At 67.2% G+C, this 27,702-nt stretch overlaps 1 protein-coding gene across 1 annotated transcript; it reads right to left on the reverse strand.

The window, feature by feature from the left end:
* HUWE1 (HECT, UBA and WWE domain containing E3 ubiquitin protein ligase 1) lies at positions 1–27,702 on the reverse strand (the record flags this gene model as incomplete). The annotated part of the gene is given in 28 exon segments (XM_076364058.1): positions 1–111; positions 234–448; positions 1,180–1,228; positions 1,343–1,491; positions 2,884–2,973; positions 4,119–4,297; positions 5,905–6,133; positions 7,451–7,622; positions 9,493–9,626; positions 9,764–9,862; positions 9,981–10,056; positions 10,156–10,301; positions 10,833–10,999; positions 12,680–12,859; positions 13,502–13,713; positions 15,248–15,456; positions 18,122–18,188; positions 18,484–18,626; positions 19,986–20,153; positions 21,387–21,548; positions 21,551–21,578; positions 23,258–23,652; positions 24,407–24,557; positions 24,681–24,857; positions 26,598–26,679; positions 26,778–26,905; positions 27,188–27,340; positions 27,433–27,702. Coding segments are annotated over 28 exon segments (4,272 nt in total), but the record flags the coding sequence as incomplete, so codon positions are not given.

Consider the following 27,702-nt stretch of genomic DNA (forward strand, 5'->3'; position numbering starts at 1 on the left):
CATCCAAGGTACAAGAAGCCAGACTCGAGGTGTCCATGGGGGATCCTTCCAGTTGGCTGCTCACCGCCGTCAGCGCGTCCGAGTCCTCCGCTCGCTCTGGGGACAGTGACGCTGCGGGGGGGGGACGACACACACACGACACGCATTAATAGGGCTCCCCCCTCCCCCCAAAATTGGGGAGACCCCCCCCAAAAACGAGGGGGATCCCCCCCCCCAAAAAAATAAGGACTTACTGATGGTGGGAGCGGGCGACAGCTCCATTTGGGTGGCTTCGGTGTCTTGGGGGGGTCGTCCCGCCCCCCCTCTTCGTGTTCGGGGGGTTGGGGGGGGCGAGCGGGAATTTGGGGGGCTCCCGGGGAGGGATCTGGGGGGGTCGGCGTCGGTTCCAACATCACCAAAGTCCGGTGGGGACCGGGAGGGGGGGTCTCTCCCGTCGTCCCGCTGTGTTCTGGGGGGGGGGGTGGCGAGGGGGGGGGGGGACGGGGACGGGACGAGGATCAGTATCGGGGGGACGACCCAGGAATCTGGGAGCCCCCCCCCCTCCCAAAAACTCCCTTCCCCCACTTTAGGGGAACCCAAGGTATCCGGCTACACCCCAAGATTGGGGAGGGGGGGGGCCCACGGGGGAAATTAGGCGGTTTGGGGGCTCCCGTTCCACCCCCGCAACCGACTGCCTCACCCCCCCCCCCCACCCCCTGGAGTCCTGTCGTGCCCCCCCAACCCCCCCCCCCACCCCCCAAAACCTGTAAACCCCCCCCCCCCAAAACCCCCCTCCTCCATTTTAATCACCCCCTAAAGCAGAGAACACCCCCCCCCCCCTAAAGACACCCCCGTTTATCAACCTTCAACTGGACACCGGGTATGGGGGGGGGGGGGGGAAGGGGGGAGGGGATGCTGTGGAGCCCCCCCCCCAAAATTAAGCAGCCCCCCCCCCCCCGTAGGGGACCCAGGCGTCCGGCGGCGGCCCGCGCGCCCCGCGAGGAAGACAGTAGACTGTATAGTTATCTCCGAGACGGGGGTGTGACCCTCCAACTATACAATCTACTACCTCAACCCGCGGGGTGCCAGGTCAAGGGGAAAAAAAAAAGGGGGGGGGGGGGGGGAAGGGAAGGATTTTGGGGGGCTGGGGGGTTACGGACACGTAGGCCAAGCCCGAAATTAAAGGGGGGGTGGGATTACCTGGGGGGGCGACGTCGGCGGAGGCGGTGGCGGCCTTGGACGCCGCGTCCTGCGGGAGAGGGGAAGGTGACTGAGGCCGGGGAGACGGCGGCGGTGGCGGGGTGAAGAAGGGACACCCCCCCAACCCCCCCCCCAAATGTTTTTTTTTTGGGGTGCCCCTCACCTGGGCGTCAGGCCCGTCCTTGTCCTCAGGACCGCGGTCGGTGCCTTTGGCTTCTTCCTCGGCCGCCTGCCGCCGGCGTTTCTCTCGCCGCTCGTCCAGCTCCTCGTCACGCAGGGCTTCCAGTCGCGCCAGGATGGGCACCTTTACCACTGCGGGGGCGAGGAGGGGCGTTGGGGTGCTGGGAGACCCCCGGGGGTGGCGGGGGGAGGGTTTTGGGGACACCCGGGAGGTTTGGGGACATCGCGGAGTCGCGGCGGGGAGGCTGAGAGCACCGGTTGTTGGCACCGGAGAGGTGCCCGGCTGGGTGGTGGGAGGGCTGGGGGTAGGGGGAGGCGGTGATGGTGATTTGGGGGGGTCGGGGGGTACACGGGGGGGTATTGGGGACACTGGGGGGTATTGGGGACACCCTGGAGGTGCGTGGGGACATCGTGGGGGGGTCGAGAGCCCCGGCTGCCGGCACCGGAGGGTTCCCAGGCCGGGCGGTGCAGGGCTGGGGGTAGGGGGAGGCGGTGATGGCGGGTTGGGGGGGGCGGGGGGTACACGGGGGGGTATTGGGGACACTGGGGGGTATTGGGGACACTGAGGGGGTATTGGGGACACCCTGGAGGTGCGTGGGGACATCGTGGGGGGGTTGAGAGTCCCGGCTGCCGTTGCCGGAGGGTTCCCAGGCCAGGCGGTGGCAGGGCTGGGGGTAGGGGGAGGCGGTGATGGTGGTTTGGGGGGGGCGGGGGGTACACGGGGGGGTATTGGGGACACTGGGGGGGTATTGGGGACAGTGGGGGGGTATTGGGGACACCCTGGAGGTGCGTGGGGACATCGTGGGGGGGTCGAGAGCCCCGGCTGCTGGCACCGGAGGGTTCCCAGGCCGGGCGGTGGCAGGGCTGGGGGTAGGAGGAGGCGGTGATGGCGGGTTGGGGGGGCGGGGGGGACACGGGGGGGTATTGGGGACACTGGGGGGGTATTGGGGACACCCTGGAGGGGTGTGGGGGACATCGTGGGGGGTCGAGAGCCCCGGCTGCCGGCGCCGGAGGGTTCCCAGGCCGGGCGGTGGCAGGGCTGGGGGTAGGGGGAGGCGGTGATGGCGGGTTGGGGGGGGCGGGGGGGGACACGGGGGGGTATTGGGGACACTGGGGGGGTATTGGGGACACCCTGGAGGTGCGTGGGGACATCGTGGGGGGGTCGAGAGCCCCGGCTGCCGGCGCCGGAGGGTTCCCAGGCCGGGCAGTGGCAGGGCTGGGGGTAGGCGGAGGCGGTGATGGTGATTTGGGGGGGGGCGGGGGGTACACGGGGGGGGTATTGGGGACACTGGGGGGGTATTGGGGACACTGGGGGGGTATTGGGGACACCCTGGAGGGGTGTGGGGACATCGTGGGGGGGTTGAGAGCCCCGGCTGCCGGTGCCTGAGGGTTCCCAGGCTGGGCGGTGGCAGGGCTGGGGGTAGGGGGAGGCGGTGATGGCGGGTTGGGGGGGGCAGGGGGTACACGGGGGGGACGTTGGGGACGCGGGGGGGGACGTTGGGGAGGCGGGGGGGGACGACTCACCCGAGACGCAGTCGTGCATGCTCTCGGCATCCAGCACCTTGCACTCCTCCGTCCAGCGCGTCAGGGCGGTGGGGATGCTGGAGAGGGTCCCTGCGAGGGGAGGGGCAGAGTGAACCCAGGCGTCCGGGGAGGGGAAGAACCCTTTGCCTCCTCTGCTAGGCCACGCCCCCCTTTGGGTGAGGCCACGCCCCCTTCGGGCGAGGCCACGCCCCCAAGTGGTCTCAGCCCACCCTTCCCCACTGCAGGGCCTGTGTCAGCCAAGCCCCGCCTTCCTCAGGCAAGCCCCGCCTCTGCCAGTCAGGCCCCTCCCCCCAGTCACCCATGCCCCGCCCCTGCTCTCCAGGCCTTCCCAAGAGTAAGGCTCCACCTCCCTCACCTAGGCCACGCCCTATCCTCCCTCCAGGCTCCTCCCCCTCCCCTCCATCCCCAAAGCCAGTGGGGAATGTGTCCCTGCCCTGCTGCAGGCTCCACCCCCCACAGGCCCCACCCCCTCAGACCCCGCCCACTTTCTCCAGGCCCCGCCCCCTCCTCCCAGCCCATCTTCTCCCCTCCATCCCTGCAGCCCCTTGGGGGGTGGGGTGGGTGTGTCCCCCTGCTCCCTTGATGGCCCCACCCCCTCTCAGACCCCACCCCCTTCCTCCAGGCCCCGCCCCCTCCTCCCAGCCCATCTTCAACCCTCCATCCCTGCAGCCACTTGGGGGGGTGTGGCCTGCTTTCTCGCAGGCCCCGCCCCCTCACAGGCCCCGCCCCTCAGACCCCACCCCCTCTCTCCAGGCCCCGCCCCCTTCCTCCAGGCCCATCTTCTCCCCTCCATCCCTGCAGCCACTTGGGGGGGGCCCCCCTGCTTTCTCACAGGCCCCACCCCCTCACAGGCCCCGCCCCCTCAGACCCCACCCCCTCTCTCCAGGCCCCGCCCCCTCCTCCCATGTCCATTTTCTCCACTCCATCCCTGCAGCCACGTGGGGGGTGGGTGGGTGGGTGGGTGGGGTGGGTGTGTGGGTGGGGTGGGTGTGTCCCCCTGTTCCCTTGGGGGCCCCGCCCCCCCTCAGACCCCACCCCCTCTCTCCAGGCCCCGCCCCCTCTCTCCAGGCCCATCTTCTCCCCTCCATCCCTGCAGCCGCTTGGGGGGGGGGGTGTGTGTGTATGTGCCCCCGGTTTGTTGCAGGCCCTGCCCCCCCCTCAGGCCCCACCCCCCTCAGGCCCCGCCCCCTCTCTCAGGCCCCGCCCCCACTCGCCTGCCTGGCTGCCGGCGCTGCCCTGCTCGTGGAAGAAGTCGTCGAGGAGCTCGTCGTCGGAGCGGGCGATGATGTGGACGTCCTCGTTCCCCACCAGGAGCCGGGCCCGGCCCCGGCTCTGCAGGGGCAGGCTGCTGCTCAGCTGCAGGATGTCGGCCGCCGCCGAGGGGCCCAGCAGCCTGCGGGGAAGCGGGGGGGCACCGTCAGCGTGTGTGTGTGGGGGGGACGGGGGGACGATGACACGGGACAGGGAGGGGGGGACACGGGGACCAGAGAGGAGGGGGGATAGTGGGGGGGGGACCCCAGGGAGGAGGGGGGACACGGGGACCAGGGAGGAGGGGGGACACCAGGGAGGAGGGGGGACATGGGGACCAGAGAGGAGGGGGACATTGGGGGGGACCCCAGGGAGGAGGGGGGACACGGGGACCAGGGAGGAGGGGGGACACCAGGGAGGAGGGGGGACATGGGGACCAGAGAGGAGGGGGACATTGGGGGGGACCCCAGGGAGGAGGGGGATATTGGGGGGACCCCAGGGAGGAGGGGGATATTGGGGACCAGGGAGGAGGGGGGAAACCAGGGAGGAGGGGGGACACGGGGACCAAGGAGGAGGGGGACAGTAGGGGGGACCCCAGGGAGGAGTGGGACACGGGGACCAAGGAGGAGGGGGACGTTAGAGGGGACCCCAGGGAGGAGGGGGGACCCCAGGGAAGAGGGGGGACCCCAGGGAAGAGGGGGAACATGGGGACCAGAGAGGAAGGGGACATTGGGGGGGACCCCAGGGAGGAGGGGGGACACGGGGACCAGGGAGGAGGGGGGACACCAGGGAGGAGGGGGGACATGGGGACCAGAGAGGAGGGGGACATTGGGGGGGACCCCAGGGAGGAGGGGGATATTGGGGGGGACCCCAGGGAGGAGGGGGATATTGGGGACCAGGGAGGAGGGGGGAAACCAGGGAGGAGGGGGGACACGGGGACCAAGGAGGAGGGGGACATTAGGGGGGACCCCAGGGAGGAGTGGGACACGGGGACCAAGGAGGAGGGGGACGTTAGAGGGGACCCCAGGGAGGAGGGGGGACCCCAGGGAAGAGGGGGGACCCCAGGGAAGAGGGGGGACATGGGGACCAGAGAGGAAGGGGACATTGGGGGGGACCCCAGGGAGGAGGGGGACACGGGGACCAAGGAGGAGGGGGGACACCAAGGAGGAGGGGGGACATGGGGACCAGAGAGGAGGGGGACAGTGGGGGAGACCCCAGGGAGGAGGGGGGACCCCAGGGAAGAGGGGGGACATGGAGACCAGAGAGGAGGGGGACAGTGGGGGGGACCCCAGGGAGGAGGAGGGACACTGGGGGGGACATGGGGACCAGAGAGAAGGGGGACAGTGGGGGGGACCCCAGGGAGGAGGGGGGACATGGGACCAGGGAGGAGAGGGGACACCAGGGAGGAGGGGGGACATTGGGGGGGACCCCAGGGAGGAGGGGGGACCCCAGGGAAGAAGGGGGACATGGGACCAGGGAGGAGGGGGGACATGGGGACCAGGGAGGAGGGGGTCCACGGGGGGACATGGGGGTCCTGGGGGGGGTCCACGGGGGTCCGAGGCGGGGCCTCAAGGTTCGAGAGGGGACATCGAGGGATGAATTAGGGGACGACGAAGCACATTGAGGGACGAACTGGGGGACGACGCAGCACGCTGGGGGATGACAGAACACTGGGGGGGGGGGGGTGTGTCCGGGAGGGGGTTAGGGGGTCCCAGGGGGGATTTTGGGGGGGGGGTGTGTCTCATTACTCACCGCTGGAGGATGAGGGGCGGGTTGGGCTGCCGAGCGCCGGGATAGTGGACGTGGATGGTGTGGCCGGCGTTGGCGGTGAGCTGCCGGAGGGTGCGCTGGCTGCGCCCCAAACCTTGGGCCAGGCGGGTGGTGGCGGCTCCGGTCCCCAAACCCAGGGAGCCGTGGTCGGCGTGACGGACCAGGAGCGGGTGGCTGGCCGGGATGTTCCCGGGGGACGGGGGGATGTCGGCTGAAAGGGGGGGTGAGGGGGGGGAAATGGGGTGTCAAGGGTGGGTGGGGAGGGGGAAAGAACTTTCCTGATACCCCCACAGTGGTGTGATACACCGGGGGGGGGGGGGGGGGGGAGGAATTGGGGTGTCAGGGGGGTGAACCCCATCCTAATCCCCCCGCCGAGGCTGCGGGGAGGTGATAAACTGGGGTGTCAGGGGGTGAACCCCTTCTTAACCTCCCCCAAGGTCACGGGGAGATGAAGAATTAGGGTGCTGGAGGAGTGAACCCCTTCCAAAACCCCCTCCCAAACACTACAAGGCCAAGGGAGATGAAGAATTGGGGTGCTGGAGGGGTGAACCCCTTCTTAACCCCCCCCCAAGGTCACGGGGAGACAGAATTGGGGTGCTGGGGGGGTGAACCCCTTCTTAACCCCCCCCAAGGTCACAGGGAGATGACGAATTGGGGTGCTGGGGGGGTGAACCCCTTCCAAAACCCCCTCCCAAACACTACAAGGCCAAGGGAGATGACGAATTGGGGTGCTGGGGAGGTGAACCCCTTCTTAACCCCCCCCCAAGGCCACGGGGAGACAGAATTGGGGTGCTGGGGGGGTGAACCCCTTCTTAACCCCCCCCAAGGTCACAGGGAGATGACGAATTGGGGTGCTGGGGGGGTGAACCCCTTCCAAAACCCCCTCCCAAACAGTACAAGGCCAAGGGAGATGAAGAATTGGGGTGCTGGGGAGGTGAACCCCTTCTTAACCCCCCCACCCAAGGTCACGGGGAGATGAAGAATTGGGGTGCTGGGGGGGTGAACCCCTTCCAAAACCCCCTCCCAAACACTACAAGGCCAAGGGAGATGAAGAATTGGGGTGCTGGAGGGGTGAACCCCTTCTTAACCCCCCCCCAAGGTCACGGGGAGACAGAATTGGGGTGCTGGGGGGGTGAACCCCTTCTTAACCCCCCCCAAGGTCACAGGGAGATGACGAATTGGGGTGCTGGGGGGGTGAACCCTTTCTTAACCCCCCCCAAGTCCCCAGGGAGTTCACAAACTGGGGTGTCAAGGGGGTGAGCCCCTTCCTCACCCCCCCCCAAGGCCACGGGGAGACAGAATTGGGGTGCTGGGGGGGTGAACCCCTTCTCAACCCCCCCCAAGCCCCTTGGGGAGGTGACAAACCGGGGCGTCAAGGGGGGGAACCCCACCTTGCCCCTCCCCAGCCCGCAGGGTGACGACGACCCACGGCTCAAACCCCCCCTCCCTCCACCCCACGGGGCGAGGGGGGAAGCCCCGTGGCCCCCCCAAATCGCCGTGGCCCCCCCCGCTCCCCCCAAGTCCGTACTGGGGCTGGAGAACATGTTGTCGAACTCGATGATGAGGTCGTCGTCGCGGTCGAAGCGCTCGAAGCGGACGAGGGGGGAGGCGTTCATGTCGGGGTAATCTTCGTCCAGCTCCATCTCCGAGCCGTCGTCGTCGTCCTCCTCTTCCTCGCCTTCCTCACCTTCCTCGTCGTCCTGAGGGGAGCAATCCCAGGGGGGTCAGCGGGCACCCCCGACCCGAAACGGGGGCAACCCGACCCGAAACGGGGGCACCCCGACGCCTAATGGCAGCCCCTGACCCAAAATGGGCGCACCTTGACCCAAAATGGGGGCACCCTGACCTGAAACGGGGGCACCCTGACCCAAAATGGGGGCACTCCGGCCCAAAATGGGGGCACCCCGACCTCTAGTGGCAGCCCCTGACCCAAAACGGAGGCACCCTGACCCCAAATGGGGGCACCCTGACCTGAAACGGGGGCACCCCGATGCAAAATTGGGGCACCTCGACCCAAAATGGCCTGAAATGGGAGCACCCCGACCTGAAACGGGGGCACCCTGACCCCAAACGGGGGCACCCTGACCCAAAATTGGGGCACCCCAGCTCAAAATGGCAGCCCCTGACCTGAAATGGGGGCATCCTGACCCCTAATGGCAGCCCCTGACCTGAAACGGGGGCACCCCAACCCAAAATTGGGGCACCCTGAGACAAAATGGCAGCCCCTGACCTGAAACGGGGGTACCCTGACCCCAAATGGGGGCACCCTGACCCCTAATGGCAGCCCCTGACCTGAAACGGGGGCACCCCAACCCAAAATTGGGGCACCCTGAGACAAAATGGCAGCCCCTGACCTGAAACGGGGGTACTCTGACCCCAAATGGGGGCACCCTGACCCCTAATGGCAGCCCCTGACCTGAAACAGGGGCACCCTGATCCAAAATGGGGGCACCCTGACCCCTAATGGCAGCCCCTGACCTGAAACGGGGGCACCCCGACCCAAAATTGGGGCACCCTGACCCAAAATGGCAGCTCCTGACCTCAAACGGGGGCACCCCGACCCCAAATGGGGGCACCCTGACCCCTAATGGCAGCCCCTGACCTGAAATGGGGGCACCCCGACCTGAAACGGGGGCACCCCGACCCAAAATTGGGGCACCCTGACCCAAAATGTCAGCCCCTGACCTGAAACGGGGGCACCCTGACCCAAAATTGGGGCACCCCAACCCAAAATGGCAGCTCCTGACCTGAAACGGGGGCACCCTGACCCAAAATTGGGGCACCCTGAGACAAAATGGCAGCCCCTGACCTGAAACGGGGGCACCCTGACCCCAAATGGGGGCACCCTGACCCCTAATGGCAGCCCCTGACCTGAAATGGGGGCACCCTGACCCCTAATGGCAGCTCCTGACCTGAAACGGGGGCACCCCGACCCAAAATTGGGGCACCCTGACCCAAAATGGCAGCTCCTGACCTCAAACGGGGGCACCCCGACCCCAAATGGGGGCACCCTGACCCCTAATGGCAGCCCCTGACCTGAAACGGGGGCACCCCGACCCAAAATTGGGGCACCCTGACCCCTAATGGCAGCTCCTGACCTGAAACGGGGGCACCCCGACCCAAAATTGGGGCACCTTGACCCAAAATGGCAGCCCCTGACCTGAAATGGGGGCACCCCGACCTGAAACGGGGGCACCCCGACCCAAAATTGGGGCACCCTGACCCAAAATGGCAGCCCCTGACCTGAAATGGGGGCACCCCGACCCCAAATGGGGGCACCCCGACCCAAAATGGCAGCCCCTGACCTGAAATGGGGGCACCCTGACCCAAAATTGGGGCACCCCGACCCAAAATGGCAGCTCCTGACCTGAAACGGGGGCACCCCGACCCAAAATTGGGGCACCCTGACCTGAAATGGGGGCACCCCGACCCCAAATGGGGGCACCCTGACCCCTAATGGCAGCCCCTGACCCGAAAGGGGGCCCCCCCGACCCCAAACGGTGGCGGCACCACTGCCCCCCCCCCCCCCCCCCCCCTCACGGCGAGGACCCAGGCGTCGGGGTCTCCCACCTGATCGTCCTCGTCTTCCTCCTCTTCCTCCTCCTCCTCGTCCTGGCTGTCGTCCTCGTCCTCGTTGCTGCCGCTGCTGTCTTCCTCCTGCGTGTGCTCCTCCTCGTCTTCGGGATCCAGGATGTTCATGGAATCTTGGCGGGGTAAAGGGGGGGGGGGGGGGGCGGGTAGGTGGGCTTCTCGGCATCCCCCCCACCCTCCCCATCCCCCCAAATTTCCCCCTGAACCCCCAAAACTCTTGGGGCCCCCCCCCCCCCCGCAAGGCGCTCACCTTCCCGGTTAGCCTGCAGCGTGGAGGCTTGGCTGAGGTTGGAGGGAGCTTCGTCCATCAGCACGTCCTCCTGCGACTCGTCCTCGCCCGAGCGGCTCACTTTTGGGGGGGGGGGGGGGGGGAACCCACCGTTAAGGGGTGCGGGGGGGGGCACCCCGATATTTGGGGGGGAGCGCCTGATATCCAGGGGGACCCCGGTTTTGGCGGGGGCTCTCACCGATGATGGTGCTGTTGCCGGCGGCCCCGTCCCTCTCCAGCAGCTCGTCGATGAGATCCTCCAGCTCGTTTTCCACCTTGGGGGGGGGGGTGTGTGTTATGGGGGGAATTAGGGGGCGCTGAGGGTGGGATTTGGGGGTACGTGGGATTTGGGGGGGGGGGGGGGGTGTCCTCACCTGCATCTCCTGGGTGCTGAGCCCCTCGGGCTGCCCGGCCAGCACCACCGTGTCACCCTCAGCTTCCCCGTCCATGTCGCCGTCGGCCGCCTCCGCCTGCGCCGCCTCCGCGTCCTCCTCGGGGGGCTCGGGGTCCCCGGGGTCCCCTTTTTTTTGGGGGGGGGAGAGGGGGGTGTCAGGCAGGTCCCCCCCGGGGTGGCCACGAGGAGGGACATGGGGGGGGATGCAGGGGACACAAGGGGTGATAAAGGAGTGATGGGACGATGTGGGGGGACCAAGGCAGGGGGGGGACAGGGAAAATTGGGGGGACACGAGAGATGTGGGGGACAGAGGGGAGATTGGGGGGGGACAGGGGAGATATTGGGGGGAGGGGTATTGGGTGGGGACACCAGAGATAGGGGGGACAAGGGAGAAACGAGGGGGACACGAAAGATGTGGGGGGCACAGGGAAGATGGGGGGACACAGGGGAAATGATGGGGGGGCCATGAGAGAGATGGGGGGCAGAGAGGAGATGTGGGGGGCACGGGGAGACAGGGGGAACACAGCAGAGATGGGGGGCACAAGTAAGACAGGGGGACAGAGGGGATATGGGGGGGGGGAACACAGGGGAGATACGGGGTGACAGAGGTGTCGGGGGACCCGGGGGAGATTTGGGGGTTCTTGGGGGTGCAGGTACCTCCGTCGGGGGGTGCGGCTCCGGCTTCCCGTGCCCCCCCGGCCCCCTCTCCCTTGCTCTTGCTGGAGGAGCCCTTGGTGCCGAAGAGGCCGCTGGGCTGGTTGACGATGCGGGACAGCGTCTCCAGCGGCTTCAGCGCCGCGTTCACCGTGTTCGCCATGTTGGGGCTGCGGTGAGGGGTGGGGGTGGGCTGTCAGGTGGGACCCTGGCGTCCAGGGAGACCCCCGCATCCCCCCCCAAACCCTCCCCGACCCCCACAAGCCCTCAAGACCCCCATGACCCTCAAGACCTCCCACGACCCCTCAAGACCCACCACAGTTCCCCAAGACCCACCACGACCCCGCAAGCCCTCAAGACTCCCATGACCCCTCAAGAGCCACCACGACCCTCCAAGAGCTCCACGACCCCCCAAGACCACCCATGACCCCCGAAGACCTGCCACGACCCATCAAGACCCACAACTCCCCAAGACCCACCAAGACCACCCACAACCCCTCAAGACCCACCACAACTCCCCAAGACCTCCCACGACCCCTCAAGACCACCCATGACCCACCAAGACCCCCGAAGACCCACCACGACCCCTCAAGACCCACCATGACCCCTCAAGACCCAGCAAGACCACCCACAACCCCTCAAGATGACCAAGACCCACCATGACCCCTCAAGACCCACCACAACTCCCCAAGACCCACCAAGACCCCTCAAGACCACCCATGACCCACCACGACCCATCAAGACTCCTCAAGACCCACCACAACTCCCCAAGACCACCCATGACCCACCATGACCCCCGAAGACCCACCACGACCCCTCAAGACCACCCATGACCCACCACGACTCCTCAAGACCCCTCAAGACGCCCAAGACCCACCATGACCCCTCAAGACCCACCACAACTCCCCAAGACCCACCAAGACCCCTCAAGACCACCCACGACCCACCACGACCCACTGAGACTCCTCAAGACCCATCACAACTCCCCAAGACCTCCCACAACCCCTCAAGACCACCCATGACCCACCATGACCCCCAAAGACCCACCACGACCCCTCAAGACCCACCACGACCCCTCAAGACCCACCACGACCCCTCAAGACCCAGCAAGACCACCCACAACCCCTCAAGATGCCCAAGACCTCCCACGACCCCTCAAGACCACCCATGACCCCCAAAGACCCACCACGACCCCTCAAGACCCACCACGACCCCTCAAGACCCACCATGACCCCTCAAGACCCAGCAAGACCACCCACAACCCCTCAAGATGACCAAGACCCACCATGACCCCTCAAGACCCACCACAACTCCCCAAGACCCACCAAGACCCATCAAGACTCCTCAAGACCCACCACAACTCCCCAAGACCACCCATGACCCACCATGACCCCCGAAGACCCACCACGACCCCTCAAGACCCACCACGACCCCTCAAGACCACCCATGACCCACCACGACTCCTCAAGACGCCCAAGACCCACCATGACCCCTCAAGACCCACCACAACTCCCCAAGACCCACCAAGACCCCTCAAGACCACCCATGACCCACCACGACCCACTGAGACTCCTCAAGACCCATCACAACTCCCCAAGACCTCCCACAACCCCTCAAGACCACCCATGACCCACCACGACTCCTCAAGACCCACCACGACCCCTCAAGACCCACCAAGACCACCCACAACCCCTCAAGATGCCCAAGACCCACCATGACCCCTCAAGACCCACCACGACCCCTCAAGACCCACCACGACCACCCACAACCCCTCAAGACCACCCAAGACCCACCACGACCCCTCAAGACGCCCGATAAGAGTGGACCCAGGTGTCCGGGTGGGCTCGTACCTGGAGAGGTCGAGGCTGTGAGGGACCCTCGCCAGGTCGTTGACCAAGCCCTTCTTGAGGAAGAGGCGGATGATGTTGTTCATGCCGTTGTGTTGGGTCTTGGCGGCGCTGCTGTAGAAGCTGGAGGTGGAGGGGCAGGACTCCATGATGGTGCTGATGATGCACATGACGGCTTGGAGCCTGCGGGTGGGGACGAGGGGATGCGTCACACGCCTCGGGGATGTGGCACGCTCCCACGGGGAACGCGTCAACCCCCACGGAAATCGTATCGCCCCCATGGGAGGACGTACCATCCCTGCGGAAGACGCGTCAACCCCGTGGAGGTGGCGTCAACCCCCGTGGAGGACGTGACACCCCCAGCGAAGGACGCATCAACCCCCGAGGAGGACCTGACACCCCCAACGAAGGAGGCGCCAACCCCGCGGAAGAGACATCAATCCCGTGGAGGACATCTCAACCCCGCGGAGGACATGTCACACCCCGTGGAGGACATCTCGACCCCGTGGAGGACGTGTCACACCCCGTGGAGGACATCTCGACCCCGTGGAGGACGTGTCACACCCCGTGGAGGACGTCTCAACCCCGTGAGGGACATCGCACCCCCCGTGGAGGACGTCTCAACCCCGCGAGGGACATCGCACCCCCCGTGGAGAACGTCTCAACCCCGGAGGAACATCTCCCCCACCGTGGACGACACGTCAACCCCACGGAGGACGCGTCAACCCCGTAACGGTGTGGCCGCGAGGGCGCTGGTGGCCGGGATGGCCCCGCGGTGACACCGCGGTGTCCCCAGGGTGTCCCCTGTGTCCCCGTGTCCCCCACCTGGCGTGCTTCTCGGTGCTCTCGGCCATGGCCAGCGCCCGTCCCAGGGCCGCCTTCACCTCGTTGACCAGAGCCACCTGGGCGTCGGTGCCGCTGCCCGCCGCCGCCAGACTGGCCAGGAAGAGCCGGGCCAGCGCCGGCGTGTCCTTGTCCTCGGCGTTCTGCGTGTGGGGCAGGAGGTGGTCCAGGACAAAGGCCAGCACGCTGCAATCCTGCGGGAAGCGGCGGAGGGGGTCAGACACCCCGAAACACTCCCCCCTGGGGGCTTTGGAGGGGGCGGGACCCCCAAATCGCCCCGGCTCCGAGGCGTGGGGGGGAGCCTGGGGACGCTGGGAGTTGGGTGACAAAGGGGGACCTGGTGTGCGGTGACAAGGGAAGATGGGGTGGGGGGTGGCAGGACGCCTTGATGCACGTGGTGATGGGGACCCCGGTGCCTGGGGGTACAGGGGAACCTTCTATATGGGGTGACGAGGGACCCCAGTGCCTGGGGTGACAGGGGACCTCGACGCACACGGTGACAGGGACCCCGCTGCGTGGGGTGACAGGGGACCCCAGCATGCGGGGTGACAGGGACCCCCCGGTGCCTGGGGGTAGAGGGGAACCTTCTATATGGGGTGACGAGGGACCCCAGCGCAGGGGGTGACAGGGGACCTTGATGCACACGGTGACAGGGACCCAGTGCGTGGGGTGACAGGGGACCTCGACGCACACGGTGACAGGGACCCTAGTGGGTGGGGTGACAGGACACCTCGACGCACACGGTGACAGGGACCCCAGCACGTGGGGTGACAGGACACCTCGACACACATGGTGACAGGGGCCCTGCTGCGTGGGGTGACAGGGGACCTCGATGCACACGGTGACAGGGACCCCAGCACGTGGGGTGACAGGACACCTCGACACACATGGTGACAGGGGCCCTGCTGTGTGGGGTGACAGGGACCCCAGCATGTGGGGTGACAGGGGACCTCGATGCACACGGTGACAGGGACCCCAGCACGTGGGGTGACAGGACACCTCAACACACATGGTGACAGGGGCCCTGCTGTGTGGGGTGACAGGGACCCCAGCATGTGGGGTGACAGGGGACCTCGATGCACATGGTGACAGGGACCCCAGCACGTGGGGTGACAGGACACCTCGACACACATGGTGACAGGGGCCCTGCTGCGTGGGGTGACAGGGACCCCAGCATGTGGGGTGACAGGGGACCTCGATGCACATGGTGACAGGGACCCCAGTGCATGGGGTGACAGGGGACCCCAGCACGTGGGGTGACAGGGGACCCCAGCACATGGGGTGACAGGGAACTTCAACACACATGGTGACAGGGACCCTGCTGTGTGGGGTGACATGACACCTCGACGCACACGGTGACAGGGACCCTGCTGCATGGGGTGACAGGGACCCCAGCACGTGGGGTGACAAGACACCTCGACGTACACGGTGACAGGGACCCCAGCGCGTGGCGGCACAAGGAAACCCACCACGCAGGGCGACAGGGGACCCCCGCCACGCGGGGCGAGAAGACGTCCGTCGTGCAGCGTGACAACCCCCCCCCCCCCCCCCCACACACACACACAACCCCAGCCCCGCAACAGCGTGACAGCCGCACCCCGCCGCCAAGACACCCCGAGGCTGGGCGGAGGGACGCGCGCGCGTGCCGCCACGGGGCCGAGCCCTGGGAGGCCGGGGGGGGGGGCTGGGGCGGGGTGTCCCCTTCACCGCGTCCGGCTGTATCGTCACCTCCTTGATGAGCTCGGACTGTCCCACGGTGTAGCTGTAGTTGGCGATGAGGGTGGCGATGCCCACGTAGGAGCGCACCAGCTCGGCCAGCAGGCGCAGGATGGTGGAGGTGGGCATGAGGGGCTTGGAGCCCTTGGCCCGCTGCCGCTCCTCCCCGCGCTCCCCGTCCTTCTCCTTCCGGCCCTCCCGGCCCTCCTCGGGGCTGGCTGCTGCGGGGAGGCGGGGGGCAGAGTTAGGGGGGGTGGGGGGGGCGGCTTGGGGACATTAGGGGGACGGTAAAGGTCTGGGGGACGCGGAGGGGACATTGAGGGGCTCGGGGACGTGGAGGAGACGTTAAAGGTCACGTGGAGGAGACGCTAAAGGTCTCGGGGACACGGAGGGGACATTGGGGGGCTCGGGGACGTGGAGGAAATGTTGGGGGGCTTGGGGACGTGGAGGGGACGTTAAAGGTCTCGGGGACACGGAGGGGACATCAGGGGGTTCAAGGACGCAGAGGGGACACTGTGGGGCTCGGGGACGTGGAGGGGACGTTAAAGGTCACGTGGAGGAGACGCTAAAGGTCTCGGGGACACGGAGGGGACATTGGGGGGCTCGGGGACGTGGAGGGGACGCTAAAGGTCTTGGGGACACGGAGGGGACATTAGGGGGTTCAAGGACGTGGAGGGGACGTTGGGGGTCTCGGGGACGTGGAGAAAATGTTGGGGGGCTCAGGGACATGGAGGGGACGTTAAAGGTCTCAAGGACACAGGGGACATTAGGGGGTTCAAGGACGCAGAGGGGATGTTGGGGGGCTCGGGGAAGCAGAGGGGACGTTGGGGGGCTTGGGGACATGGAGGGACGTTAAAAGGTCACGTGGAGGAGACGCTAAAGGTCTCGGGGACACGGAGGGGACATTAGGGGGTTCAAGGATGTGGAGGGGACGTTGGGGGGCTCAGGGACGTGGAGGGGACGTTAAAGGTCTCGGGGACACGGAGGGGACATTAGGGGGTTCAATGACGCAGAGGGGACGTTGGGGGGCTCGGGGAAGCAGAGGGGACGTTGGGGGGCTCAGGGACGCGGAGGAGATGTTGGGGTGCTTGGGGACATGGAGGAAATGATGGGGGGGTCGGGGACACAGAGGGGACATTAGGGGGTTCAAGGACGCAGAGGGGACGTTGTGGGGCTCGGGGACGTGGAGGGGACGTTAAAGGTCTCAGGGACACGGAGGGGACATTAGGGGGTTCAAGGACGCGGAGGGGACGTTGTGGGGCTCGGGGACATGGAGGGGACGTTAAAGGTCTCAGGGACACGGAGGGGACATTAGGGGGTTCAAGGACGCAGAGGGGACGTTGTGGGGTCGGGGACGTGGAGGGGACGTTAAAGGTCTCGGGGACACGGAGGGGACATTAGGGGGTTCAAGGACGTGGAGGGGACGTTGGGGGGCTCGGGGACGTGGAGGAAATGTTGGGGGGCTCAGGGACATGGAGGGGACGTTAAAGGTCTCAAGGACACAGGGGACATTAGGGGGTTCAAGGACGCAGAGGGGATGTTGGGGGGCTCGGGGAAGCAGAGGGGACGTTGGGGGGCTTGGGGACATGGAGGGACGTTAAAAGGTCACGTGGAGGAGACGCTAAAGGTCTCGGGGACACGGAGGGGACATTAGGGGGTTCAAGGATGTGGAGGGGACGTTGGGGGGCTCAGGGACGTGGAGGGGACGTTAAAGGTCTCGGGGACACGGAGGGGACATTAGGGGGTTCAATGACGCAGAGGGGACGTTGGGGGGCTTGGGGAAGCAGAGGGGACGTTGGGGGGCTCAGGGACGCGGAGGAGATGTTGGGGTGCTTGGGGACATGGAGGAAATGATGGGGGGGTCGGGGACACAGAGGGGACATTAGAGGGTTCAAGGACGCAGAGGGGACGTTGTGGGGCTCGGGGACGTGGAGGGGACGTTAAAGGTCACGTGGAGGAGACGCTAAAGGTCTCGGGGACACGGAGGGGACATTGGGGGGCTCGGGGACATGGAGGAAATGTTGGGGGGCTCGGGGACGTGGAGGGGACGCTAAAGGTCTCGGGGACACGGAGGGAACATTAGGGGGTTCAAGGATGTGGAGGGGACGTTGGGGGGCTCGGGGACGTGGAGGGGACGTTAAAGGTCTCAGGGACACAGAGGGGACATTAGGGGGTTCAAGGACGCAGAGGGGACGTTGTGGGGCTTGGGGACATGGAGGGACATTAAAAGGTCACATTGAGGGGACGTTAAAGGTCTCGGGGACACAGAGGGGACATTAGGGGGTTCAAGGATGTGGAGGGGACGTTGCGGGGCTCGGGGACATGGAGGGGACATTAAGGGTCATGTGGAAGAGACGTTAAAAGGTCTCGGGGACACGGAGGGGACATCAGGAGGTTCAAGGACGTGGAGGGGACGTTGGGGGGCTCGGGGACATGGAGGCAACGTTGGGGGGCTCAGGGACGTGGAGGGGACATTAAAGGTCTTGGGGTCACGGAGGGGACATTAGGGGGTTCAAGGACGCGGAGGGGACGTTGCGGGGCTCGGGGACGTGGAGGGGACATAGAGGGGACATTAAAAGTCTCAAGGACGTGGAGGGGACGTTCAAGGGCTCGGGGACACGGAAGGGATGTTGGGAGGCTCAGGGACGTGGAGGGGACGGTGGGGGGACATTAAAGGTCTCAAGGACGCAGAGGGGACTTTAGGGGACTCAGGGACGTGGGGGGGAACGTTAGAGAACCGGAGGACATGGAGGGGACATTAGAGGACTCGGAGGGGACATGGAGGGGACGTTAAGTGGCTCGGGGACGTGGAGGGGACGTTAGGGGGCTCGGGGACGTTGGGGGTACGTTGAGGGGTAGAGGGAGGGGAGGGGGGGACGCCGATACCTTCTCCCTGGGGGGTTCCCGAGGGCGGCGTCTCTGCAGCAGCGCCATCGGCAGCGAAGACCTGGGCCTGTGGGAGCCGGGGGGGGACACGGACGGACGTCAGAGCCGGGGAGGCCCCCCCAAAACCCCACAGCACCCCCAAAACCCCCTCCCCACCCCACATCCCCCCCTCCGCACCCCAAATCCCCCTCCCCAATACCCCCCCCCACCCCAGCCATTCCCCATACCCGCTCCCATCACCCCGCGGCGACCCTAGGAACGCTCCCCCCCCAAACCCCACGCCCCCCTCCAAGCCCCCCAGCCCCCCCAAATCCCCCCCCCCCCCCCAGCCCCCCCAAATTCCCCTCCAGCCCCCAACTGACGTTGATGGCGAAGCCGGCGGGGGGGTCGAAGTCGCCGGGCTGGCGCGTCAGGCTGCGGTACTGCTGGTACATGTCGTCCCCGATGTCGGAGAGGAGCTGGCTGACCTCGCTGGGGGCCGCGCTTTTGGGGTCCCCCTTGTCACCTTTTGGGGGGGGGGGGGGGGTTGAGGTGAGTGGCACGTGTGAGGAGACCCCCCCCAAAGAAAAGCCTTGGGGACACCCCTAAAATTGACTGGGGTCTGTGCCCCACGGGCGCTGCCGGGAATGGCGCGTCCCTACTATGGGCACCCCGGTTCTAGACCCCACAGGGCACCCCACTTCCAGGGGGGTCCCCAATTCTCCATGTCCCCTGCGGGCACCCCAATTCTTCCCCCCTCGTGCACCCCACTCCCCGTGGGCACCCCAATTCTCCCCCCATATGGGCACCCCCCCCTCCCTGGGGGCACCCCAATTCCCCTTCCATGTGCAATGCGCTCCCTGGGGGCACCCAATTCTCTACCCCATAGGGGCACCCCAATTCTCCCCCCCCCCAAGTATGCAGCCCACTCCCTGGGGGCACCCCAATACGCATCCCACTCCCCATGGGCACCCCAATTCTCCCCCCATATGGGCACCCCCCTCCCTGGGGGCACCCCAATTCCCCTTCCATGTTGCAGCGCACTCCCTGGGGGCACCCAATTCTCTACCCCATAGGGGCACCCCAATTCTCCCCCCCCCCAAGTATGCAGCCCACTCCCTGGGGGCACCCCAATACGCATCTCACTCCCCATGGGCACCCCAATTCTCCCCCCATATGGGCACCCCCCTCCCTGGGGGCACCCCAATTCCCCTTCCATATTGCAGCGCACTCCCTGGGGGGCACCCAATTATCTACCCCATAGGGGCACCCCAATTCTTCCCCCCCCCCGAGTATGCAGCCCACTCCCTGGGGGCACCCCAATACGCATCCCACTCCCCATGGGCACCCCAATTCTCCCCCCATATGGGCACCCCCCTCCCTGGGGGCACCCCAATTCCCCTTCCATATTGCAGCGCACTCCCTGGGGGCACCCAATTATCTACCCCATAGGGGCACCCCAATTCTTCCCCCCCCCCGAGTATGCAGCCCACTCCCTGGGGGCACCCCAATACGCATCCCACTCCCCATGGGCACCCCAATTCTCCCCCCATATGGGCACCCCAATTCCCCTTCCATGTTGCAGTGCACTCCCTGGGGGCACCCAATTCTGTACCCCATAGGGGGCACCCCAATTCCCCCCCCGGGGGCACCCCACTCCCTGGGGGCACCCCAATTCCTCCCCCCCACGTGCACCCCGATTCTCCCCCCTGTACTCCCCCCAATTCTCCTCCCTCCATACCCCTCCCTTTCCCAACGCCCCCCCATCTTCCTCCTCCCTGCTGCCCCCCCAAAACTCCCCGGAGGCGGCTGGATGCGGAATCCCCAGTGGGGATGTACAATTCCCGGGGGGGGGGGGGGGGGGGGCCCCAAAAATCATCCGTACCCTCTTCGGGCGCGTGGTAGGCGGCCAGGGCGTTGAGCATGTCGTAGATGACGTCCTTGATGGGGTCGGGGATGGCCGGCAGCGCCGCCGGCTTCACCGGCGTCGTCTTCACCAGCTGCACCGCGTTGGGACCCTTGATCCGCAGGTTCTCAAATTCGTCATCCGAGGCTGTCGGGGAGGGGGGGGGGGGGAGCAGAAAGGGGGTGTCGGGGGGGGGGGGCCAAGGGGTCCCGGGAGGCTCCCCGGGATCCCTATGTTGTCACCCCGTATAGGGCTCGCGGGTGCCGGAGCTGCGATAAAGCCCCATTTTGGAGCCAAAGGCACCTGCGGGAGCCCGATTGTGGGGCTAAAAGGGAACCCTGGGACCCCCAATTTCGGGGGGGAAAGGGACCCCCGGCACCCCCATTTTGGGGTTGCGGGGAGCCGTGGGACCCCCCACGTTGTCACCCTGTATAGGGCTTGCGGGCGCTGGAGCCGCGGGGACCCCTGGGACCCCACTGCAGAGCTGTGGGGACTTAACGGGACTCCGTTTTGGAGCGGTAGCACCCGCGGGAGCTGCAGGGACCCCTGGGACCCCCATTTCAGGGCCACGGTCACCCATGGGACCCCCGTTTCCAAGCCACAGGCACCCACGGGAGGCACAGGGACCCCTGAGACCCCCATTTCAGAGCCGTAGGGACCCACAGCACCCTGTTTTGGAGCTGTGGGCACCCACGGGGACCCCTGGGACCCCTATTTCAGAGCCACAGGGACCCCTGGGACCCCCATTTTGGAGCTGCGGGCACCCACAGGACCCCCATTTCTGAGCTGCAGGCACCCACGGGAACCACGGGGACCCCCGGGACCCCCATTTTGGAGCTGCGGGCACCCACGGGACCCCCATTTCTGAGCCGCAGGCACCCACGGGAACCACGGGGACCCCCGGGACCCCCATTTTGGAGCTGCGGGCACCCACAGGACCCCCATTTCTGAGCCGCAGGCACCCACGGGAACCACGGGGACCCCCGGGACCCCCATTTTGGAGCTGCGGGCACCCACGGGACCCCCATTTCTGAGCCGCAGGCACCCACGGGAACCACGGGGACCCCCGGGACCCCCATTTTGGAGCTGCGGGCACCCACAGGACCCCCATTTCTGAGCCGCAGGCACCCACGGGAACCACGGGGACCCCTGGAACCCCCATTTTGGAGCTGCGGGCACCCACAGGACCCCCATTTCTGAGCCGCAGGCACCCACGGGAACCACAGGGACCCCCGGGACCCCCATTTTGGAACTGCGGGCACCCCTGGGACCCCAGTTTTGAGCCACGAGCCCCCACGGGACCCTATTTCGAAGCCACAAGCACCCCACGGGACCCCATTTTGGATCAGAGGGACTCCCGCGGGATCCCCCGAGACTCACCGGTGCCGGATCCGCGAGGAGCGGGCAGGGCAATACGGATACAGCCGGTGGCCACCTCGGTGAAGACGTGGGGGCTGCGGCAGGCGGCGGGACCCAACACCCGAAGGATGTAGTTGACTTCTCGGGAACCCAGGCTCCCCGAAACCACACCCCGAGGTGGTGCGCCCCGCTGGTGGCCGCCGACCGCACAACCTGGAAGGGGGAGTCACCGCGTTGTTGGGGGGGGGGACACAGACACACGCGACATTGGGGGACCCCCAGGCTGTCCCCCACCCAACGTGATGGGGGGCTGGTCCTCCCCAACAGCCCTGTACCCCCTTTGACCCCCCTCCTCCCTGAGCCCAGAGCCCTCGGATCCCCATCCCCCAGCGTCCCCCAGCCCCTCGTATCTCCCCCATCCCCTCGTCCCCAGTGTCCCCCGAGCCCCAATTCCCCCATCCCCTCGTCCCCAGTGTCCCCCGGAGCCCCAGTTCCCCCATCCCCTCGTCCCCAGTGCCCCCCAGAGCCCCAGTTCCCCCATCCCCTTGTCCCCAGTGTCCCCCAGAGCCCCAATTCCCCCATCCCCTCGTCCCCAGTGTCCCCCGGAGCCCCAATTCCCCCATCCCCTCGTCCCCAGTGTCCCCCGGAGCCCCAATTCCCCCATCCCCTCGTCCCCAGTGTCCCCTGGAACCCCAATTCCCCCATCCCCTCGTCCCCAGTGTCCCCTGGAACCCCGATTCCCCCATCCCCTCGTCCCCAGTGTCCCCTGGAACCCCGATTCCCCCATCCCCTTGTCCCCAGTGTCCCCTGGAGCCCCGACCCCCTTGTCCCCCAGCGTCCCCTGGACCCCCACCTCCCTGATCCCCTTGTCCCGCAGACCCCCAAGACCCCGATCCCCTCACCTGCCTGATCCTTGTCCCCCAGCCCCCCGACTCCCCCAGCCCCGCGTCCTCCTGACTCCCATGTCCCCGATCCCCGTGTCCCCAGCCCTTCGCCTGCCTCATCCCCTTGTCCCCTGCTCTCCAAGTCCCCCTAATCCCTTTGTCCCCAGCCCCCCGACTCCCCCATCCCCTTGTCCCCAGCCCCCCGACTCCCCTTGTCCCCAGCCCCCGACTCCCCCATCCCTTTGTCCCCAGCCCCGACTCCTCGATCCCCTTGTCCCCAGCCCAACTCCTCGATCCCCTTGTCCCCCAGCCCCCTGACTCCCCTTGTCCCCAGCCCCGACTCCCCGATCCCCTTGTCCCCAGCCCCCCCGACTCCTTCATCCCCTTGTCCCCAGCCCCCCGACTCCTCGATCCCCTTATCCCCCAGCCCCCGACTCCTCCATCCCCTTGTCCCCAGCCCCCCGACTCCTCAATTCCCTTGTCCCCAGCCCCCCGACTCCTCAATTCCCTTGTCCCCAGCCCCCCAACTCCCCTTGTCCCCAGCCCCCCGACTCCTCAATTCCCTTGTCCCCAGCCCCCTGATGGCCCATCCCCTTGTCCCCAGCCCCCCGACTCCCCCATCCCCTTGTCCCCAGCCCCCCGACTCCTTGATCCCCTTGTCCCGCAGCCCCCCGACTCCTCAATCCCCTTGTCCCCAGCCCCCGACTCCCCCATCCCCTTGTCCCCAGCCCCCCAACTCCCCTTGTCCCCAGCCCCCCGACTCCTCAATCCCCTTGTCCCCCAGCCCCCTGACTCCCCTTGTCCCCAGCCCCGACTCCCCTTGTCCCCAGCCCCCGACTCCCCCATCCCCTTGTCCCCAGCGCCCCAAGTCCCTGATCCCCCTACATGCCCGATCCTTGTCCCCAGCCCCCCGACTCCACCATCCCCTTGTCCCCCAGCCCCCACCCCTTCGTCCCCAAGCCCCCGTCGTCATCGTGCCCCGTCCCGTGTCCCGTCCCCCCCCGGCACCTTCTCCATGGTGTGCCGCAGGGTGCAGGGATCCTCGATGATGTGCCGGAAGAGGAGGGTGACGAGGGGGGTGAAGCCGGTGAAGCCGGAGCTCTGGGTGAGCCCCAGGATGGTGCGGGTGCTGCGCAGCTCGGCGAAGAGCAAGGCGTGTTTGTGGTGCCGGGTGAGGCGAAGGCAGAGGCGGAGGGTGGCGTGGAGGGTATCGGGGTCCACCGGTACCCCCAACATACTGACGCACGCTCGGAGAACCGCCGGCACCGCTTCTTCCGCCAGACCTCGCACCGGAGCTTCCGACCATCCCGAGGGATCCTCCGGGGAGGGGGAGGTGGAGGACGGGGAGGGGGAGGATGAGGATGGGGCTGCCGAAGCCTCTTCCTCCGACGTCGGCTCTGGGGCTGCGGGGATGTGGGTCGTGGTGAGCCCCCCCAAAAGCCAGCGACCCCCCTGGGGCCTCTCCGACCCCCCCACGGCCCCCAAAGCTTCCCCCCTAGCCCCAAATCCCCCCAATATTCCCCCTGAGAAATCCCCTCTATCACCCCGCTTCCCCCCCCCCCCCCCCCCCGCCGCCCCGAGTCCCGTATCCCCCCCTGTCACCTGGTTCTGGGAGTGCAGAGACACGGGTCACCCCCCCAACAACCTGTCACCCCCCCGCCGCGGCCTCCTGGGACCCCCCCCCCCCCAAGGCCCCCAAATCCCCCCCTATACCACCCCCCTTTCACCACCCAGCTCCCCCCAAACCCCACATCCTCCGACACCCCCCCAACTTTGGGGGTGCAGGGACGTCAGTCACCAACCCCCCCCCCCGAGCTCTCCGGACCCCCCCATGGCCCCCAAATCCCCCCCTATACCACCCCCCTTTCACCACCCAGCTCCCCCCAAACCCCACATCCTCCAACACCCCCCCAACTTTGGGGGTGCAGGGACGTCAGTCACCAAACCCCCCCCCCCCGAGCTCTCCGGACCCCCCCAAGGCCCCCAAATCCCCCCCCCCCCCCCGAGCCCCTAATCCCCTCCCAGCCCCAAATACCAGCCCCGCATCACCCCCCTACACCCCTTCCCCACCCACCTCCCCCCAAGCTCCGCCCCCCCCAAAGACACCCCCCCCCCCAAAATCCCTATATGGTGTGTGTGTGTCCCCCCCCTCCATACCGGGGGGCTCCTCCTTGCCCCTTCCCTCCGGATCCCGTCCTTCCTCGGTCGCCCGCTCCCCTTCAGCGCCGTCCTTCCCCCCCTTGCCGGATCGGGGGGCTCGTAGCAGCGTCAGCATCACCGGCCGCCTGTTGCCCGTCTCCTCGTTCACCTAGACAACACCCGGGTGACAACGAGGGGGTGTCCCCTCCGCCCGTCTTTTGCGTCTCTGCGTGTGTGCGCGCGTGTCCCCCGTCCCCCCCCACCCCGGTTGCGGTGGCGGCGCCGCCGGTACCTGCACCATGGTGGTGAACTGGACGGTGTAGCGGCGGCGGCCGGCGGTGAAGCGGACGCTGGTCTCGCCGGCGCGCCAGGCGGCGTCGATGGTGCTGTTGTTGCTGGCGCTGTAGCTGCACCAGCGACCCGAGCGGTCGTCAAACCAGCGCCAGTTGTTCCCAGTTGCCTGCAGGTACTGGGAGGGGGGAGGCAGGCGGAGGGGGGAGGACAGGCGGCCGGGGGGGGGGGGGGGGCGTCACCACGTGTACCCCAGCTTGTGGGTTGTTGCCGTCGTCCCCCCCCCCACTCAGGATGTCTCTGGGTGCCGCCGTGTGCTGCATCTGGCCGCGGCGCCACGGGCACCGTCAGCTTGTCACCCTCCGCAGGACCCCGTGTCCCGTCCCGTCCCCCCCCCCAGGACCTTGGGTGTCACCCCCCAGCACCCCGTATCCCCATCCCAGGTACCCACGTGTTCCCCCAGAACGCTGGATGTCCCCACCCCACGTGTCCCCCCCCAAGACCCCGTATCCCCCCCCCCCCAGGACCCCACGTGTGTCCCCATGATCCCTTATTCCTCCCCATAACCCTGTGTCCCCCCAGGACCTCATGTGACACCCCCAGGACCCCGTGTGACACCCCCAGGACCCCGTGTCCCTCTCCAGGATCCCGTGTGACACCCCCAGGACCCTATGTGACACCCTGGACCCCACATGTCCCCCCCCCCAGGACCCCACGTGTTTCCCCCCATGATCCCCTATTCCTCCCCGTAACCCCGTGTCCCCCCAGGACCCCGTGTGACACCCCCAGGACCCCACGTGTGTCCCCATGATCCCTTATTCCTCCCCATAACCCTGTGTCCCCCAGGACCCCGTGTGACACCCCCAGGACCCCACACGTCCCCACCCCAGGACCCCACATGTGTCCCCACAACCCCGTATCCCCCCAGGACCTCGTGTGACACCCCCAGGACCCCGTGTGACACCCCCAGGACCCCACACGTCCCCACCCCAGGACCCCACATGTGTCCCCACAACCCCGTATCCCCCCCAGGACCTCGTGTGACACCCCCAGGACCCCGTGTGACACCCCCAGGACCCCACACGTCCCCCACCCCAGGACCCCACATGTGTCCCCACAACCCCGTATCCCCCCAGGACCTCGTGTGGCACCCCCAGGACCCCGTGTGACACCCCCAGGACCCCACACGTCCCCACCCCAGGACCCCACATGTGTCCCCACAACCCCGTATCCCCCCAGGACCTCGTGTGACACCCCCAGGACCCCGTGTGACACCCCCAGGACCCCACACGTCCCCACCCCAGGACCCCACGTGTGTCCCCACAACCCCGTATCCCCCCAGGACCTCGTGTGACACCCCAGGACCCCGTGTGACAACCCCAGGACCCCACACGTCCCCACCCCAGGACCCCACGTGTGTCCCCACAACCCCGTATCCCCCAGGACCTCGTGTGACACCCCCAGGACCCCGTGTGACACCCCCAGGACCCCACACGTCCCCACCCCAGGACCCCACGTGTGTCCCCACAACCCCGTATCCCCCCAGGACCTCGTGTGACACCCCCAGGACCCCGTGTGACAACCCCAGGACCCCACACGTCCCCACCCCAGGACCCCACGTGTGTCCCCACAACCCCGTATCCCCCCAGGACCTCGTGTGACACCCCCAGGACCTCGTGTGACACCCCCAGGACCCCACGTGTGTCCCCACAACCCCGTATCCCCCCCCCCCCCCCCCCCCCAACCCCAGGTGTGTCCCCCCCGCCCCGTGACCCCATCTGTGTCCCTGCCCCCCCCCCCCAGGGCCCCGTGTCCCTCCCAGGATGCCCACCCCCCTTCCAGACCCCCCGGTGTCCCCCCGTCGTGTCGTGTGTGTCGTCCCCCCCCCCCCCCAGAGCCCCCCCACATCCCCCCCCACCTTGTTCATCTGAGCCCTACGCTTGGAGGAGACGGCCGTCTTCTCGTAGAAGTCGATGAGCAGCAGGACGGGGGTGATCCACCTTTTTGGGGTGACGCACACGAAGACGTCAGCGGGGAGGGGGGTGTCACGGGGGGGCGGGGTTTTTTTTTTGGGGGGGGGGGGGGCCCCCTTCCTTACTTGGGGGTCTGCACCTCCTTGTGCTCCTTGGCGGCTTGCAGGCAGGGCTGCACCACCTCCAGCAGCTTGATGAGGACGTCCAGCACGCAGCTCGATTCCACCACCCGGGCGCAGGGCAGCTTCAGCTCCTACGCGGTGGTGGTGGTGGTGGGGGGGTCACCGAGGTGGGTCCTGGGGGTCGGGGACACCCCAAAAAACCCCTAGCCCCACCCCACCGCCCCCCAAAAAAAAACCAACCCAAGCCACCCCACAAATACTCCAAACCTGCACGCTTTGACCCCAAAAGTGGGATTCGGGAGAAGAAAAGAGCCGTTAGGAGAACACCGCACGCATTAAGGTGCGGATACAAGGCGAAACAACACCCCCACCCCCCACCCCAAATATTTTGGGGTCCCCCCCCGTCGTCTCACCTCGAAGAGGAGGGTGAGGAGAAGGATACGAGTGGCCAAGTTGGAAGCTTGAGGCAAAGTCGCCATTTGACTGATCCATTCCGACACCGTTTTGGTGTCGCTGGTGGTGAGGGGCAACGCCGCCTTGATGAGGACGTCGGCCGCCTCCCAAACCTAAATTTCGGGGCGTCGGGGAGGGGTCACCCAAATATCGAGGTGACCGTAAGAAACGGAGGGCGGGGGTGGGGGAACCCCTTTCTCTTTACCTGTTTGACCACTTGCTTGAGAACGGAGTCGCGGTAAGCGGCCCCGTTGCGTTTGACGGCCGTCATGATGAGGTCGCAGACGCGGTAGACGGTGTCGGGGAGCTCATCCAGGAGCTGGGAACAACCGGGAAGCATGGAGTCGGTGAAAGCCAAAAGCTCGGCCGCTTCCAAGGGTTCGGCCCCTTCGAATTTCTCCAGGCATTTGGCTTCTTCTTCTTCTTGGCGTTCGCGGGCGCGGCGTTCTTCTTCTTCTTTGCGGCAGGCTGCCTC

The sequence above is a fragment of the Aptenodytes patagonicus genome, unplaced genomic scaffold (genome assembly GCF_965638725.1).
Source record: "Aptenodytes patagonicus unplaced genomic scaffold, bAptPat1.pri.cur scaffold_507, whole genome shotgun sequence".
Taxonomy (NCBI): Eukaryota; Metazoa; Chordata; class Aves; order Sphenisciformes; family Spheniscidae; genus Aptenodytes; species Aptenodytes patagonicus.